We start from the raw sequence: 19,394 nt of genomic DNA on the forward strand, positions 1-19,394 counted from the left end.
GGTATGTGATATGTTTTTTTCAGAAGTCTAACATGCACACAGTTGAAAGATTTAAAACATTAAATAAACCACTTCAAGTTATTCTCTCTCAAGTCCAAATTCTTTGTACAGAAAAGCAAGGTGGCTTGTAACCTAAAACAATGAAAATTTAGTTAAAAAAAATCTTTGGATTTCTGTCAAACTCTTCCCACCCTTTTTCTGGCCCCTTCGTACATTATTCACCCTGATAGCCACTGGTGCCACTAAATGCTACCTTGCAGCTATCAGATTTAAACAGATTTTCCCACTCAATTTTCTTTAGAAAAAAGCAGCCACTGGCATCTGAAAAGCTTCCCAGTAAGAAAATGTTATTGGGCAGGGGACAGCAGTAACCGTGAAGGAGGTGTCACCAGGTGCTTTCAGAGCTGATTTGCTTAAACCATAATGCTATTTGCAGAAAGCTTAGGAGTTTAAAAAAAAAAATCCACTTAAAATCCAGAATTTCTAAAAGACAAATTGCCCCCCACAGTATAAACCAAACTTGCAAAATTTAAAGCTGCAGAAACACATTGGTAATTTTTTCAACCAAGAAGGCTGATGAGATCAAAGGCAGTTTAAATCAGAACATTTTACAATTGGATGGTGTAAAGCTTTTGCTTTTACTGTACCAATACTTTGCACTATTTAGAGCTGTTCATCCAAAGGTATCAAAGCACTTAACTACAGTACAAACAATTAAAGCTCAGAACACTGGTGAGTAGTAAAGTACCCTCATTTAAAAGATTGGTAAGCTGAGGCACAATGAGGTTAAGTGACTGTCTATGGTCATACACACAGCAAGCCAGGAACAGCAGTTGAGAATTCTAACTCCCAGGCCCATCCAACTCAACCAGTATTTCTCATTTGTTAGCGCCAGTGTGTATTAAATAATACACAAAATGACAACATCATAGTGTTAGTATACACTTCATTATAGATTTGTTTTTGTCCTAACTATAAAAGTGTACAATAAAGGAATCATACCTCATTTAATGAATTCTCCCACAATGGAGCACAATGACTGCCTCCTGCCTGAACATTTAAGATGATATTAGGTATCAGGTTTCCTGAAACAAAAACATTTAACATCAGTCACTGTTGAATGAACAAGGAAAGGTGGAGCTGTATATGTTATGCGGAAAGAGATATTACCACCACTATCCTGGACAAGATGTTTGTGTAGTTCTACAAGCAAGAAAATCAAAAAACCAAATTGTCTGACATTAAACCACAAGTGATGGGTTGGTGGATGAACTATGTGCATTAAATAGTTCCTGACGATTACATATTTCAGGAAGTATACATACACAATTATCTCTCCATTCTTTTCAGAAGGATGGATTTTCTCTTCAGGAGCAAGGCAGGAGCAGCTGCCATCTTTACTTATTCCCTGCAACTAGGCTTCCAGCTGACCGGAACAGCTAATTCAAGAGCAAAACCTGTGAAAGAGGGCCTCTTCCCCTCATTAGTACAGATTAGTTGGATTCTGTTGTGCTAAAACATAATTTTAGCATCTGTTACTGAAAGAAAGTTCTTGGCTGGTGATAACCTCTATCAACAATAGACAACTTCCATGCTTTAAACAGTCATGTCATTATATCTCCGGGAATACCATGCCTACAACTTCAGAATGAACAGGGAAATAGTACGTTTGTGCAGGCTCTGAAAAAAAAGGGCTTTAAAATTCACAGCAATGAAATGATAGATTAAGTGGATTATTAATTTACTTTTTAAAAAATGAATTAGCACTCATTAGCTTGACTATTTTAAGGCAAATTTTGGATCCCAAATTGGTGAGTGCCTTTTAAGAATCTGGAGATTGAGTATTAAAAGCTTTAGCCCTACCCATATCATTACAAGTAGGCAGCTTAACCCATACAATAAATATGGGTAGACTAATTTCTCAAGGTTATAGGTACCCTGAATTGCTTCCAGCCTTTAGATATTGTGCTTTATATAGTACACACTTGCACACTGGAACAAATTATCTAGGGAGGCTGTGGAATACCTGTCATTAGAGGTTTTTAAGAACAGGTTAGACAAACACCTGCCAGAGATGGTCTAGGACTGCCTCAGTGCAGTGGACTGAACTAGATGATCTTTTGAGGTACCTTCCACTTTTACATTTCATATGATTGATGGATAATTAGTAAGGTGACTTGTGTGTGCTTATATAACAACGTATATAAAAGACACTTCCACATTACCTTTCTTATTCATGCTTCTAGCATGATCCCTTTCTGCTTTTCTAAGTTTATGAACATATCTTAATAATCCTATCAGTGGTATTCGTTGATCATTTTCATATGCTGTGATTAAAACTGAAGGATAAGCCTAAAACAGAGATAGGGGGAAAAGTTATTAACATTTTCACTTCCTAAAATGTGAACAACCTGAAGAGTTCCACATTGAATCCCTATACTATTACAGTACTTGAAGGCTTGCTACTTTTGAATGATGGAGAAAAGATATCTTCTATATTTAGCATTGTAGCCAGCTTCTTTTTATAAAGACCTACATTAGCATCCCTATAATTTTAACCTGAAAATTGGTTTAGTCTGAAAACTGCCAGATTTGCCCTCAAGGGACCATCTGCCATGAAGTGATAACCGAAGAGCATAATACTTGGACCATGCCTAACCCCTCCTAACAAAGCCCCTCTGCTGAGAGTTACTGGAGCAGCTTCACACTTCCTGAGGACTGCCTCACCCAGGCAGGAGTGATGCAAAAGGAGCTCTAGTCACTTATCAGCTTACTAATAAGCAAATTTAGTTACAATTAAATTTATTTCTTGCTGTTGTCTTAATTTACAGATAAAGAGTCAAATTAGTAACTTTGCATCAAATTAGAAAGATAAAAAGAGTTCACATACACAGAAGACTATCATTAGGGAAATTATAGAGCATTTGTAACCAGCCACAGTTCAGATAAAATGAATTAGCCATTCAGAAGTGGACACTGAAACACTTACTTGCACCATGTGTCTAGTGACATTACTCGTCTTCCACAGTGACAATTCCCTAGTCTGGCAGCAAAACTATTTAAAAATCCTCACAAGGGAAGAAAATATTTTTTATGTTGTGGTTTCTTGTACAATAGGAATATTCTAATAGTATGCCAGCAACAAATAACTTTTGAGATTGATTAATTGTCTAAGGGGAGGTGTTCAATCAATTTCAGCAACCATTTATGATTTTGTACACTACAAAGCAATATAGATTATTCCTGAAATAATTAGCCAAAGATGGCTTCTTCATATTCAATCAGGATGCATCTTTTAATACACAGTTCACAAGCTCAGAGCTTTTTTTATAAGCTCTATGTTCCTAAGGCCCTAAAGAATGAATCCTTAGAAAATCCAACTCTGCATTTTCATGATTAAATGGTTTTATTTGTAAATTCTGTGTGGTACTATACACTGTATTAAAAAAAAAAGCAGAATGGTTTAATTACTCCTTAATACCTGTGGCTTAATATTATGATAAGGGCAGTAACTTTTAATGTATTCCATGTACTTTTCATCTGCTAATGGATTTCCCCATTCTTCCTGTTCTTCAATTGTCAGAGGGAGATCAGTGTCCAACATTGTATTTAGAACATCTACGAAAGGGGCCTAAAAAAAAAAAACAAGAAGATGGTTTCACAAATTTAAAAAAAGAAAAGGAGTACTTGTGGCACCTTAGAGACTAACAAATTTATTAGAGCATAAGCTTTCGTGAGCTACAGCTCACTTCATCGGATGCATTTGGTGGAAAAAACAGAGGAGAGATTTATATACACACACACAGAGAACATGAAACAATGGGTTTATCATACACACTGTAAGGAGAGTGATCACTTAAGATAAACCATCATCAGCAGCGGTGGGGGGAAAGGAGGAAAACCTTTCATGGTGACAAGCAAGGTAGGCTAATTCCAGCAGTTAACAAGAATATCAGAGGAACGGGGGGGGGTGGGTGGGAGGGAGAAATACCATGGGGAAATAGTTTTACTTTGTGTAAATTTAAGATACAGTTAACAAAAGAGGACACTGGTCCTTCACGTACAGTCCAGTCTACTCTACTAGAATCCACTACGTCTGTGAAAGCACAAATTTACGGCCTGACCCAAAGCCCAATGAAGTCAATGGAAAGACTCCTTTAATCCTCTTATAATCATGTAAAGCTTGTTCTTCAGGTTAGCAGTAAACATCAGAAAAAGTTTTTCCAAATAATTATTTATTCTATGTTGTGTACAGAGGTTGTGTATTTATCAGCATCTCTTGATTCTACCTCTGCTGAAATCCTTAGCCATACTTCCATCTCCTCACTTTCACTATGACAACTCTCTTTTCTATAGCCATAGTCCTAGCTCTTCAGGGTAAAGAATGCCAGTCTGCTCCCTCATAATGAAATGGCAATATTACCCACATCCTTGAACAATCTTGCACTGAGTAAGAAATTGCTGACCAATTTTGAAATTAGAGAAGATAAAAACAACCAACATGGTTTAACCTCCTATTCCATTAGAAAATCGGTCATCTCACCTGTAAAACTATGGCTCTGATGAGGTCAGGATCTGCATTGCACAGAGCTCCTGCAAGAACTCCTCCTGCACTGCTACCTGTTAGTGCTGTATACTTTGGCTGAGAAAATCCTAGTTCGTGCAAGAGCATTATACAAGCCTTAAGGTCATGGAGACCTTTGAGTTTATTATGCATACATCCATCTTTATGCCAACTCAGGCCTAACTCTCCGCCACCCCTGAAATTTAAAACAATTCAAGTCACAAATGTCACAGAGCTTATGTTTCAAATATTAAGACTTCATCATCATCTGTGGTCATACAAAATAACATTTTATTATCCATAACTAACCCTCTCTTCCTTTCTATCTAGTTACATACAAACACCTACTCACTTCTTCACAGTAAAATGTCTGAGGAAACCCCCCCCCCCCCCCATGAATTCTGGTGAAACTTAAAAAAAACCCCCAACCTAGTATGTGTGCACTGTGTCTAGAATGGCACATGCACCAATCTGCTTAGTGTGACTATTCCATAAGGTCATCACAGAAGGACTATGAGGGAAGGTCTGCCTGGATTGTTGACACAGTAGATCAGTATTTTAAATTACCAGAGTAGATAATATCACTTTAAAATTATATATACACACACACTTATAAAATAATAAAAGGAAACTGTCAGGTAAAAATGACATTTTTCCATCTGTGTATTACTAATCAATTAAACAATGAAAAATTAAATCAGTTTATTTTTTACCCATTACATTAATTGAGGTTTTGCCTTTCATTCAGTTTGAGTTAGGACACGAGGCAAATCAGTTTTACTTTCTGGTTCAGATACATTTGCACAGTGCTACAATGTGTGGCTACAAACACTTCAAGGGAAAGTTTAATTCTATTTTTTTAAAATAATACTTCATTTATATTTATTTTGTTAATCATATGAAATGTCTCAGGTATTTTTCACAAACCAGTAATTTTGATCTAAATCTTATAGCATCCTTTAATTTAGAACAAAATCTCAACTGAATAAATTGCCAGAATTCTTCATCTGTAATGTTATCATTGTAAAACAAATAGGACTGGGCTAAGTCATAAGATGTTAACAGAAAAAGAACATGGTTTTCCATTGAGCAATATCAGAATATAAATGTAACCGGAGTTAGAAGCTGATTTTATAGTTGAACTAGCCTCATGAGCAACAAATAATATTTCATCGCATTTTCCCTGTTAAAGAACATAACTGGGAAATAATGGAGTTTTCCTGTATCTTTGATCAGATGAATGAATTTTTTAGAACCAAATGAAAGCTGGAAAAAATGACTGCAAGAGGATTGTAGCTGAACAGAAAGCAGAGAGGAGTTAGCCAAAAAAGAGACAAGAAATAGGTTATATGCTTGAATCCTGGTTTAAAAAGGCAAATGCTTTTCAACAGATAGATCAAACATGAATGTATGCTACTGGCCTAGGAGTAAGAGGGTGATGGTAAATCCTTACACCATGAACATAATAGCAGAAATTATGTTTTTGAGCAAGGACAAGATATGACTTTACAGAAAATGACGTGTGTATTAGAGAAATCAGATACTGTCAGGGCTAAACTGAAAAATCAAATACAACCATCCTGTAGATAAGAAGACACACAAGCACTGTGCCTGGATCTTGTGAATTTAACCTTATTTGCTTTAAGGCACTTGATTTGTAATAGAATCACTTAATTACCAAAAAGGATACCTATAATTTTATGGAGAGATGGAAATGTGACGGTATAGGAATGGCTACAGTACAAGACAGCAAAATTAAAAGGCTCTTCCTAGCTATCCAGATGAGTCTTACTAATATTGACCATCTGCCCTACAAATAAAAATAGTATATAATGTAATAAAGATAACTTACCTAACATGGCAATATGCTAATATCCAACCATCTTCAATTAGCATCAGATTCTCAGCTTTAAAGCTCATATTCAAATCTATGCCATACGCTCCATATACATGAACCAGAAGTGGTTTCCTGTGTAGCTCTTTAGAATTTGTATTATAAAAAACTGTAATTGGCACCAAAATTTCATCCTGGAAATGAAGGAGTATTTTACATTAAAGGATGTTTCAGAGTTCACAATGACACATGGCAATGAAAACGTCAATTATTTATTTTAAATGTGTTTTTTTGATTACAGTAATTTTTCCCCCACTTAGATTGTACAAAGGACTCTAGAAAAATAAAGCGAGACACTGAACCTCTGTTGGGCTGGTTTACTGACGCAGAGTATAAAATTCATTTAAGTGCAACACCTGAGGTGTTTTTAAAGTATCAAAGTACCCAACTCTTCCATCCCCTTGTAACTCCATCAATATGCATTATGAATTGAATTAGTTTAGCACTTACTGTAGCAACAAACTTGTTATTAAACTTAACATCTCAACTTTTTTAAACTCAGAAGGTTAACTTTTCCCCCTTCTTGACTGATGTATGTTGTACATCATTTTGGCATTTTTTTGTTTGTCATAAAGACATAATACTAATACAATTGTATCATGTCATGTTCAGTTACGTCCTCTTAACTATAGCATACCAGCTCCAAGGTACACCAAATCTAGAAAAAACATTAACATTACCTTTTCCTGATCTTTTTACTATAGCGCTGGAGAAAACACCTATTGTTTTAGTAAATATGGCACCAGTAGTTCTTTATGGTATTTATTCTCTATTCCCTTCCAGAAAAGTTTCTACAGAGGAGGTAGGGTGTGTGGGGAAGGTAGTGAGGAGGGGAAACAGCTGAAAATCTTACCTTGCTCTTAGCTTCTAACCGTACAGTGTGGCAATTAATTGTAATTGGTGCCTCCTGCTCAACGAGATGATTTTCCACCAACGTATATGCAAAACGTTTAGGGGGCTGTACTGGGGAGGTGAGCTGAAAATAGCAAGTGCTGGCATTGTACTCAGGATGGGGTTCTGACTCAAATGCACAGGCCCATGCAGGTAACTGAGAAAATGAAGATTGTTAATAATCCCAAAAATTTGAAGTGAAATCTTTTACTGCTTTTATAATTATGTCCATTGCCTCCTCTCCAATGAAAAGAGTTGGACATAATGCTTAATTACTTCAGTTTGCATTTAACACAAGCTCCATGTCTTATACATTAAAATGTTTAATGAAACAGTGTCAGCAAATGTAAGAATTTAGCTAATCTTTTTCTAAAGCTACCTAATGAAGCTACATAAAGCTTCCTGCTTTGAGCAGGGGGTTGGACTAGATGACCTTCTGGGGTCCCTTCCAACCCTGATATTCTATGATTCTATGATTCTAATGAGGTTCAACAATGATTTAAAAATGGAATATAAAACCTAATTCCAAAGTTTTTCATAGAGAGGACAAAAATACAGCCATATTCAATGGACCATTAAAAATGGGAATACCGTATTAGCAAGATTTAAAAAAATATATAATTAAGATATTCTCTCTTAAGGGATTCCCAGGCTACTGTATTTTTTAACAATTTTTCTTATCTCATTTCCCCTCTGATACATCACTTCTTGTTCAACCTGTGATACAGCCAAGTCAATGTCAGTTATTACTCCAGTGCCGTAAGTTGACTCAGTAGTGCTCAGCCACTTAAAACCCCTGCCTCCAATTTTGTTCCCGTGCTAGCTACTGTGAAGAACAAAACCTTTTCTTGGTACATCTACACTCAGAAACTCACTTCTATTATGTTTAAGATTTTTAACTCTACTAAAAATGAAAGGAATCAAGATTCATTCTTTGAGAGCAGCAGGGTCCTGTGTCAAGCCCCCTGCTAGACCACAACTTACTTAAAGTAATTCTAGTTAGTAGGGTTGATAGAGGCTTCAGAAATTGTGCCACTAAAAGTCTAAGTTTTACAAAGAAATTGCAGTCCCTTCTCTGAACAATTGATTCAACTGAACAAGATAATTTAAGAAAGCAACAGTCTCAGTGACTGTGCTGAAAGTGTACTATATTTACCTATAGGAACACCATTAGGAAGGAGGTTTGCGGAGTAACTTATTGCAGCAAGGCTAAGAATTCTTCAGATTTGTATTTTTGAATAAATACAAAGAAGCAATTTTAAAGCCTGTGGTTGAATTGTTTGTCTGCAGAAATTAAAGTATTTTGATGAGACACAAATTAAAAGGAAAAAGGATCAGAGTCAATGAAAATTTGGCATCTAACAACTAGGAAAAGGAGGGAATATTTATTTTTATCTAGCATATTGCAATAAACATAATTCTTCTAAATTACTTACTATTAGAGTGTGTCAGCATTACACATTGGTCTTTTGAATACTCTTTCAATATAATCTGACTTTGGCTCTCTCAGGGGCCCAGATTATGATACTCTAATTCTCACTGCATAGTACCTTACACAATCGGTTGGCCCACTGAAGTCAATGAGACTACTGCTTAACCTGAGTAAGGGGATCAGAAACTGGCCTTATGGTAACAGGTCTGACTGTAATATGAGATCACAGAAGACAGTAACATACACTGGAAAGTACAGACAATGACATGTCACTGTTGTAGTATTCACAGCTTCTCTGTTACTGACATTAATATTAATTTCTACTTTTATATTAAAAGCCAAATGTGAATGTCTTCATGTAATAAACCAATTGTTTGAAAAATAAAATTAAAATATACCTTAATAGACTGAACAGAATGAGAAACAAGAGAAATCACATTTAAATAAAGATGACCATAGTTTTTCAAAAACATCACACAGTGATCTCTGAACATCTCTAAGTCTATTAGCTTTGTCTTTTCTTGCAACGTGTAAACCAATTGCCAGTTCTCCATACCATAGGAACCAACTGGAGTCTTCATCAACTACAAAATGAAAAAAAACATACATGAATGAAATGACAGGAGTTACAAAAAAATAATGCATACGCAATTGGCATACTGGAAGGTGTTAATGTCTGCCATCAATCACAGACCTGGTTAAAGTTGATTGGCACGCTAACCATCCTTCCCTTCAGGCTAAATGGGAATGGAAGGAGCAATTAACTGTCCTTTAATGTAGTGATTATAACTTGAGACACAGGAAGCCACAGTCCAAGCAGGTAAGATGTGCGAGCTGAGGGGTTTCCCTGGAACTGAGGGTACAACTCAGGGGGAGTTAGAGGATTGACTGGTTGCAGCTGCATGAATCTGTGTGCATGTGCGTGCGAGGGGACAGGGAAACAGCAGTGAGTGTGGCCCTAAGAGGGAGCAAAGAGACAGCTTGTTGGGCCACAGAACTCACTGGAAAGACAGTAAAAAATGGCAAGCTAAGACATTGCCTGTTATTTGTTTCTACTGCATTTAGGGTCTATATATTCTTTGTAAACAGGATTGCACAAAAAAAATTTGATTTGTATAATCAATTTCTCCTAGTAGGGAAAACAACCCAACAAAGTCATGAAAATTAGCTAACTGCTTGGGCCACCAAGGCAACTGTATAAACGTTGGTATCTAGCCATCTCTGCCTTCACTAATGGCTAGTAACTGATTCTTTAGAGGAAGGTGAAACACCTTCAAAATAGATTTAAGCCAGTTGTGTGAATACTGCACGTGCTTATCTGGTTTCTCTGACTTGAGTGTATATAATGAAGAGTGGTATAAACCAGCCAGGCAGAATGTTGGCATCAAGTTAGATGTCTATTCCAACAAAGGACAAGATTTCCTGTTCAAGTACTAAAACCTATACATCAAGAAATTGAGAAACTGAGCAGCAGTGTTTTTCTTTTAAATAAACCTTCAAGTATTTTCTATGAGATTCTAAACATCTCAGCAGGAAAGTCAATAAAAAGATGAAGTGAAGTGGTGTCCAAGAGGACAATCTATGCACTAAAGACCGGGAATAGAATTGGATGGTTACAAATTTGTAATGCATATTGTAGAAATGTACATTTGTAGAAGTAAGGTTAGTGGTAATGCAGTGTGATAGACTGATGCCCTGCAGACTAAAATAATTTTTTTTATATCTAACAACAGCATGGACAATGGCAGTACAAATTTCCTCACACTGCTCAGACAATGTGCTTCATCACTAACCTGTGGGTGGTATTTTTCCAGCAGACAAGCTAGCCAGCTAGAAATTGCATTGAAACCAACAACATGTTTTAATATAGGCTAAACAACCATCAGAGTAATAATTTTCAGCCATTACCAGATGGGCTACAGTCACACTAGCATTCCTAAAGGTGAAATACTCCATATATGGTTGTTAGTCCTTAGAGCCATGCAGTCCCCTACATGTCTAGTTTTTTTTTAAATCCTCTAGTAAGCTGTCAAACACAAATAAAATCAACTTTCTCACCCTTTACAAATAAATTAAAGTCATACTTCCATGTGATTTGTAGCTGGTACCTGAACCAATACAATACTTCACTAGTTTGTCAGAAGATTACCTTGTATTCTGCAGGCTCTCCATAAGTAGTAAGAATGTATAATTCATCATTTCTGTGCTCAACATGATAAATGACCCCTTTGGTTCTCTGTTGTACGAGAATAGGTGAATTAAATGGATCGCTACAGTCAACCAACCAAACTTCGGAACTAGTCTTGCTGTTACTGTTGATGGTGAGAAAACGTCTGTCTTTTGTGCAATATATATCCACAAAAAATCTGCATTACAAAAAAAAAAAAAAAAGGAAGTTCAACTCATGGAGTTCTTATTTCAAAAAATCCTCAGTTCTGTCAGAATCAAGTAATTCTATCTAAGTCAAGAGGAAGCATATCTAGTGGTTAGGCCAAGGAATGGGAAGTTCAGCACTTCTGGATTCTAGTGGTAGATGTGTTGTCTCCTTCCAGAGATTCAGAAAAATGCACAGTTATAAAAAAGCTGGAATCCTCCAAAGAAACAGTGATGATGGGCAAGTTTTGAAATCAGTTGGACAAGAACAGATTTTCTTGATGTTTTAGGTGAACTGGCCGCTCATCGAGGTATAACCACTAACCAGGCTCAAAGATGCAAAAAACATATTATGAAAGAACATCAAACTCACACACTCTTCTGCCCAAATGAATGGCTTAGTAAAGCGTTCGAAATCATCATCTAGAAAACAGGAGAAACTTAACTGTGTTATAGGGAGGAGAGACAGACAAAGGGTAGTGGCAGCTACTTCAGAGAGACAGTGAATCAAAAGTAAACACTGGCTAGTTGTGACGTTATTGACAAACTGCAACCACTGTTATATATTTGCAGCAAATATTGTACAAAGGCTGTCGTGTGAGGTGTCTACAAAAAGGTTATGATTTGCTGGTTATGATTATGCTATCTGTATGTGTGTATCATTTTGTAGCTGAAGTTATGAATATTGGCTATGTACTTGTATCTCAATGTGTTTTGATTCTAAGTAGCCCCAGTGAAGCATTTGGTTAGCTTCTTGAGAAAGGTCTAATTCTCAGTAAGTGCCCAGTCAAGAAACACTTAACTGACAATGAACTTTGGGAGACGCCAATCTATATCTGAACTTTCCTGGGAACGTTCAAACTAACACGTAAACAATGGCATCGGCCTGTAAAGAACTGAGTCATGCATGGACATGTGACTTTCCCATGTGACTCCAAACTCCATCTTGGTGCCATGAATTCCACAGTAAAACAAAGGGGTGTCCTTCCACGGCAGAGGATATAAAAGGCCCTGAAAACTCCTCCATTTTGTCTTCAATCCTGCTTCTGACCTCTGGAGGGACTTTGTTACAAACTGAAGCTCTGAACAAAGAACTGAATGACCCATCCCCACTGTGGATGTACTCCAGAGATTTGATTTGAACCTGCAGTTTACTCCATCATGGCTACAAGCCTGAACCAAGAACTTTGCCATTACTGTATGTAATTGATTCCATTTAACTAATTCTGAGACTGGCATTTTGGTTTGAATATTAGGATAACCTTAGTTGGATCCACTTTGGGATTGACATTGGTAAATGTGGGAAGAGAGAAAAGGCATTATACGTGAGACATTCTGAGCTGTACTGCCTCCTCTTCTCTTGCATGTGCTGCATTCTTCTTGAGTAACTGCAGAGGTTTGTAAAAATGTAAAATGAGTTTTAGAGACATTTCACTCTAGTGGATGTCAGTATCAATGATGCTTTGAGACTCTGGTAATAGGTATTGTACCAAAACCTTAGACAGTGTCCTATCAGCCGCTACCAGATGACAGAAAACCAACTGAGTGTTCTCAGTGTGATACTTTATCTAAGGGGGCTAATGTGGTCCTTTGATGTATAACCAGGGGAAGTAGGAGTAGGGAGGTGGTATTACCTGGTATTAGTGATTCTATTACTGGAATACTGGGCCTGCTTCAAAAGAGGGGGTTGAAAAATTGGAAAGAGTACAGAAAAGAGCTATAATAACTTGAAGTCTAGAAAACACGCCTTATAGTGAAAGACATAAAAAGCTCAATGTATTTAGTTTATCCAAGAGAAGATTAAGAGGTGAATTGATAACTCTCTACAAATACCTACATAGGAAAAAGATTTCTGATAGCCAGATGGCTCTTTATTCTAGCAGCTAAAAGCCTAATAAGAGCCAATGGTTGGAAGCTGAAACTAGACAGATTCAAACTAGAAGTAAATTGCAAATTGTTAACAGTAAGAATAATTAACCACTGGAACAAATTTCCAAGGGATGTGATGCATTCTTCCATCACTTCAAAGCTCTACATTGACTGCATGTCTTTCTAAGACGACATATTATAGCTCAAGCAGAAGATATAGTCTTGATGCAGAAGTTACTCGGTGAGGATCTATGACCTGTGTTATGCAGGCAGGCAGACTAGACAATCATTACGGTCTTTTCTCTGGCCTTAAAATCTACAGATAGGAATTAAAATCGTTAAAGAGCATTTTCAGGGCTTTAATTTAACCTTTTGACCGTGCTGGTAGTTGTCTTCCCCACACTGTATGTGAATGTTCCAGAGTTAACTACTGTTACTTAAAAAGAAACGGAGTACTTGTGGTACCTTAGAGACTAACAAATTTATTTGAGCATAAGCTTTCGTGAGCTACAGCTCACTTCATCGGATTTGCCTCTCCCCTAGTTCCCCACTGTCCTGCTCTGCTTCATTCCCTTTCCTCCTTTGTGGTGGTGTTAGAGCTTCTAGACTTTGCAGAGAATAAGCCCCTGGTTACCCATTGCCTACCAACTGAGCAAGAGTGGAGCATTGCACTCAATCAGCCAGGATTCCATGGAGTCAGACTGTAAAGTGTTCCATTCCTTTCACAAAAGTGTAAGGCCCTGGTTCCATTTTTTTAAATTATATTATTAATCAAGCCTAGAAGTCTAGCATTTCTAAGAAGCTGAATACTGCAAATCTCAAGAGCTTGCCTGTTCACCTACATCTTCCTGATGTAGAACAACAACACAGAAGAATTCTTTACACTTCTTTCACCCACAAAGCAAGTGGTTCCGCTATGTACTGCACTCGAACTTGAACCTTTACACTCGGCTTGATGTTTGATTTACAGTAATGACTGTGACCTTCAGAACTATGTCAACAATTTCCCCGTGTGGAAGTGTCTGGTCAGTGCAACTTGTTCCGCTTGATTCTGCCACCTGCTTTATAGTTTTATACAATTGGATGTATAAAGCGCAGTTGGAAAAAAGGATCTCAGTTATTTCATCGCATTTGTACAGCATCAGTCATGCTCCTGTAAAAAAAAACAAAACTATTTCTTTACTGAGAATAGGAGTACTTGTGGCACCTTAGAGACTAACAAATTTATTTGAGCATAAGTTTTGTGAGCTACAGCTCACTTCATCGGATGCATCTGGTGGAAAATACAGTGGGGAGATTTATATACACACACACACACAGAGAACATGAAACAATGGGTTTTATCATACACACTGTAAGGAGAGTGATCACTTAAGATGAGGTATCACCAGCAGCGGGGGGGGGGGGCGGGGGGAAGGAGGAAAACCTTTTGTGGTGACAAGCAAGGTAGGCCATTTCCAGCAGTTAACAAGAACATCTGAGAAACAGTGGGTGGTGAGGTGGGGGGAGAGAAATAACATGGGGAAATAGTTTTACTTTGTGTAATGACTCATCCATTCCCAATCTCCATTCAAACCTAAGTTAATTGTATCCAGTTTGAAAATTAATTCCAATTCAGCAGTCTCTCGTTGGAGTCTGTTTTTGAAGTTTTTTTGTTGAAGGATAGCCACCCTCGGGTCTGTAATCGAGTGACCGGAGAGACTGAAGTGTTCTCCAACTGGTTTTTGAATGTTATAATTCTTGACGTCTGATTTGTGTCCATTTATTCTTTTACATAGAGACTGTCCAGTTTGACCAATGTACATGGCAGAGGGGCATTGCTGGCACATGATGGCATATATCACATTGGTAGATGCGCAGGTGAACGAGCCTCTGATAGTGTGGCTGATGTGATTAGGCCCTTTGATGGTGTCCCCTGAATAGATATGTGGACAGAGTTGGCAACGGGCTTTGTTGCAAGGATAGGTTCCTGGCTTAGTGGTTCTGTTGTGTGGTGTGTGGTTGCTGGTGAGTATTTGCTTCAGGTTGGGGGGCTGTCTGTAAGCAAGGACTGGCCTGTCTCCCAAGATCTGTGAGAGTGATGGGTCGTCCTTCAGGATAGGTTGTAGATCCTTGATGATGTGTTGGAGAAGTTTTAGTTGGGGGCTGAAGGTGATGGCTAGTGGCGTTCTGTTATTTTCTTTGTTGGGCCTGTCCTGTAGTAGGTGACTACATCTGATGAAGTGAGCTGTAGCTCACGAAAGCTTATGCTCAAATAAATTTGTTAGTCGCTAAGGTGCCACAAGTACTCCTTTTCTTTTTGCGAATACAGACTAACACGGCTGCTACTCTTTACTGAGAATGTAATTCAGTAAGACAAAACTATCAACATATTTACAATGTACTATATAAAGCTAAGATGCTCAGATAGACTAGATCATGCTATAGGGCTGGAAAACTAGTTCTGCAATCAATTTAGCAAGAATCTGCTTTTCTTCGTAAATCACTGCTTCCAGAAAGGTTACTGAAAGGTATGCAGTCAATAGTTTGATAACACAATGGCTTCACTCAGACTACCCATAGCACTAAGGCTTAGCGCAAACATTCTTTTTTAACAAATGTAACCCACACTAACAGTAGAAAAAAATGCAACCTGGTTCTCACCAAAGAACATCTTGACCTGAAACTGACCTTGACATTTACGAACCACTAAACAGGTAACTGAGAACAGTTAAATTTAAGCTGATCACAAATCGGACAGAGTACATTCTCCAAGCACACCTGATAATCAGTAACAGAAAAAACAGGCTTTACATGATTTAATACATAGCGTGGAAGAAAATATTTTCTAGATTTTCTGAGCACTTATGTGTTTATATATTTTATGAAAATTATTATGAATTATAATTCAACATATACAAGAATATATAAGGGATAGTTTAATATGTTTGATGAGAGATATTACCTTGGATCTTGTTCTGTATAAACTAGCTCAGCATATTTTCTATTAGTGAAAGTGGCCAGAAGCACCTTATGGCATACAAGGTTCTTCTGACTGGTGTAGAACAGAACATCATTTGTAGCCCATTCTGGAAAAAAGACAAATGCAAGTGAACTACACCACAGTATTTTGTGCGATTGAAGGAGTAAATAAAAGCAAATATTTTGCCCATCCCAAAGCAAGTTTCAGAGGAGATTTGTGAAAAAGTTTGATCTTGGGAATCTAATCCGAGTTTAATTAATCTAAAGATGACATTAAGTTTTATTTATTTTTTCCTCAATTAAAACTTACTGTTTTCTGGCCATGACATTAATAGTTCTGATTTGGCTTAAAGAGGAAATCCAGACTTTTGTGGGTCAGCACTGAAACCTCCCAGTTTTATGGACATCAGCTGTCCATTATCAAGCATTTCCCTTCTGACTGTTATTACACATTATGCACTAGGAGAAAACACTTTGCATAGGCATGTCAGGTCCAATTCTGTACTGCATAGAACCTCATGAAGTCATTTAGACCTGTGCAAGGTGGGTATGAATAGCTACCATTCTGATTAAGTAACGTTTTGCACAAGCGTACATGGTCACACAAGGTGGAAGACACTGAAGAATCAAGCCTATTGTGCTTTTCCTTTTATAGACTGAATCGTCTGGGCAGATCACTGCAAATTCTAGTCACAATAGAAAATAATGCCAGTGGACAGTTCAAGGCACTAGACCAGCCTATGTACGAACACCTACTGAATTGTCAATCTGCTTTATTCTGATCAGTGAATTAGGAAATTTTGCCCAGAGTTTTGCAGTTCATAGGCTTAGCCAAATGATCACTGAATATAGGATAACTGATCTAAAACCAGTCTCCATACTGGCCGCCAACAACAACAATAATAATAAAAATACTCAATCAGTATGGACATACATGTGGTGTAACAAAGCACTACACTCTCTTTACTATAGAGACTAACAAATTTATTTGAGCATAAGCTTTCGTGAGCTACAGCTCACTTCGTCGGATGCATCTGCTGGAAAATACAGTGGGGAGATTTATATACACACACACAGAGAACATGAAACAATGGGTTTTATCATACACACTGTAAGGAGAGTGTTCACTTAAGATGAGCTATTACCAGCAGGAAGGAGGGGGGGAAGGAGGAAAACCTTTTGTGGTGATAATCAAGGTGAGCCATTTCCAGCAGTTAACAAGAATGTCTGAGGAAGGGGGGGGGGAGGGGGAGAATAACATGGGAAAATAGTTTTACTTTGTGTAATGACTCATCCATTCCCAGTCTCTATTCAAGCCTAAGTTAATTGTATCCAGTTTGAAAATTAATTCCAATTCAGCAGTCTCTCGTTGAAGTCTGTTTTTGAAGTTTTTTTGTTGAAGGATAGCCACTCTCAGGTCTGTAATCGTGTGACCGGAGAGACTGAAGTGTTCTCTGACTGGTTTTTGAATGTTATAATTCTTGATGTCTGATTTGTGTCCATTTATTCTTTTATGTAGAGACTGTCCAGTTTGACCAATGCACATGGCAGAGGGGCACTGCTGGCATATATCACATTGGTAGATGCGCAGGTGAACGAGCCTCTGATAGTGTGGCTGATGTGATTAGGTCCTATGATGGTGTCCCCTGAATAGATATGTGTACACAGTTGGCAACGGGCTTTGTTGCAAGGATAGGTTCCTGGCTTAGTGGTTCTGTTGTGTGGTGTGTGGTTGCTGGTGAGTATTTGCTTCAGGTTGGGGGGCTGTCTGTAAGCAAGGACTGGCCTGTCTCCCAAGATCTGTGAGAGTGATGGGTCGTCCTTCAGGATAGGTTGTAGATCCTTGATGATGCATTGAAGAGGTTTTAGTTGGGGGCTGAAGGTGATGGCTAGTGGCGTTCTGTTGTTTTCTTTTTTGGGCCTGTCCTGTAGTAGGTGACTTCTGGGTACTCTTCTGGCTCTGTCAATCTGTTTCTTCACTTCAGCAGGTGGGTATTGTAGTTGTAAGATTGCATGATGACATGTAAGTGAGCTGTAGCTCACGAAAGCTTATGCTCAAATAAATTTGTTAGTCTCTAAGGTGCCACAAGTACTCCTTTTCTTTTTGCGAATACAGACTAACACGGCTGCTACTCTGAAACCTCTCTTCACTATATTGCTCTAATATGCTGTAAGGGCAAAGAAAGTTCTCCTCTTCCATTTCAGTATTGTGTTGTATATTTTACCAGCAAAACTGAAAGGTAGTAAAGTTTCCTAAATTAAATTAAAGGCCCCGGGGCCCCAGTCAAAGCCTATTGAAGTCAATGGAAGGACTCCTAATTGACTCTGGGAGCTTTGAATTGGGGCCCATATGCTGAAGTCAACTGGAACTGCAGTTGTTCAACATTTTAAAATGTATTTGGCATTTGGGTCCTAATTTTCAGAGGTGCTTATCACCTGCACCACTGACTTCAGTTGGAGCTGCAAGTGCTTGCTAAATCAGGCATGAAAGCCCTGATCCTGCAAATGTTTATGTATGTGAATAACTTTACACACGTTCACAAGCCTACTGAACTCAATAGGCACATTCACATACATGAAGTAAATCATGCATAAATGTTGGCAGGATTAGGAACCTTGTTTAACAAAGGAATGCCCATTGTACTAAATGAGCTGCTTTTGTTTGAATTGCAAAACATGTACAATTGTGCAGTATAATAGACAAACTTTTTGAGCCAGTAAATCTTTGTAATCAATTGAGAACCCTTCTGCAGTTTTAAAATGTGTGCGTCTTGATATGACAAGATAGGTAAAAGATATTACTTCACCTATCTTGTCTCTCTCTTCTGGGACCAACACGGCTACAGCAGCAGTTCTTTATAATGGATATCAATTTTAACATGGCAGTCCTTTATTTTGTTTAAAATATTATTACTCATTCCAAGTTGCAATATATGGAGCACTTTATCTTGCCGTTTTGTGTATTCCACATTACATTTACAGACTACAGTAACTCTTCGCTTAAAGTCATCCTGGTTAATGTTGTTTCGTTGCTGATCATTTAGGGAACATGCTCGATTAAAGTTGTGCAATGTTCCCTTATAATGCGGTCCTTTGGCAGCCGCCTGCTTTGTCCACTGCTTGCAGGAAGAGCATCCCCTTTCAACTAGCTGGTGGGGGCTTGGAACCAGGGTGGACCAGCAGCCCCCCTATCAGCTCCCCGCTCCCCTAAGTTCCCTGTGCAGCTGCCGCCCAGCAGGCTAGCAATTGCTAGCAGTTCAGCTGTTCCTCCCCCCAACGCCGTGTGCTGCTCTCCAGAACTTCCTGCTTGCTGGGGGGGAGGGGAGGGAGGGGGACAGGGGGACTAATGTCAGGGTGCCCCCCTCCCCCCTGCTCCTGCACCCCGCTTACCCCATCTCCATAGAGCAGGG

At 38.2% G+C, this 19,394-nt stretch overlaps 1 protein-coding gene across 2 annotated transcripts in view; it reads right to left on the reverse strand.

Moving 5' to 3' along the window:
- Window positions 1–21: 21 nt before the first annotated feature.
- The window catches only part of PREPL (prolyl endopeptidase like), a 31,613-nt gene continuing 12,240 nt past the window's right edge, over window positions 22–19,394 (reverse strand). For both annotated transcript variants that reach the window (XM_038395723.2, XM_043511886.1), the window contains 10 exons: window positions 15,968–16,091; window positions 10,931–11,147; window positions 9,180–9,365; window positions 7,312–7,506; window positions 6,417–6,592; window positions 4,544–4,760; window positions 3,482–3,631; window positions 2,226–2,352; window positions 1,003–1,085; window positions 22–132 (listed from right to left, as the gene is read on the reverse strand). In XM_038395723.2, the coding sequence (XP_038251651.1) occupies window positions 79–132; window positions 1,003–1,085; window positions 2,226–2,352; window positions 3,482–3,631; window positions 4,544–4,760; window positions 6,417–6,592; window positions 7,312–7,506; window positions 9,180–9,365; window positions 10,931–11,147; window positions 15,968–16,091 (1,529 nt within the window). In that variant the 3' untranslated portion in view covers window positions 22–78. The remainder of the gene's footprint in view (window positions 133–1,002; window positions 1,086–2,225; window positions 2,353–3,481; window positions 3,632–4,543; window positions 4,761–6,416; window positions 6,593–7,311; window positions 7,507–9,179; window positions 9,366–10,930; window positions 11,148–15,967; window positions 16,092–19,394) is intronic.

The sequence above is a fragment of the Dermochelys coriacea genome, chromosome 3 (assembly GCF_009764565.3).
Source record: "Dermochelys coriacea isolate rDerCor1 chromosome 3, rDerCor1.pri.v4, whole genome shotgun sequence".
Classification (NCBI taxonomy): Eukaryota; Metazoa; Chordata; order Testudines; family Dermochelyidae; genus Dermochelys; species Dermochelys coriacea.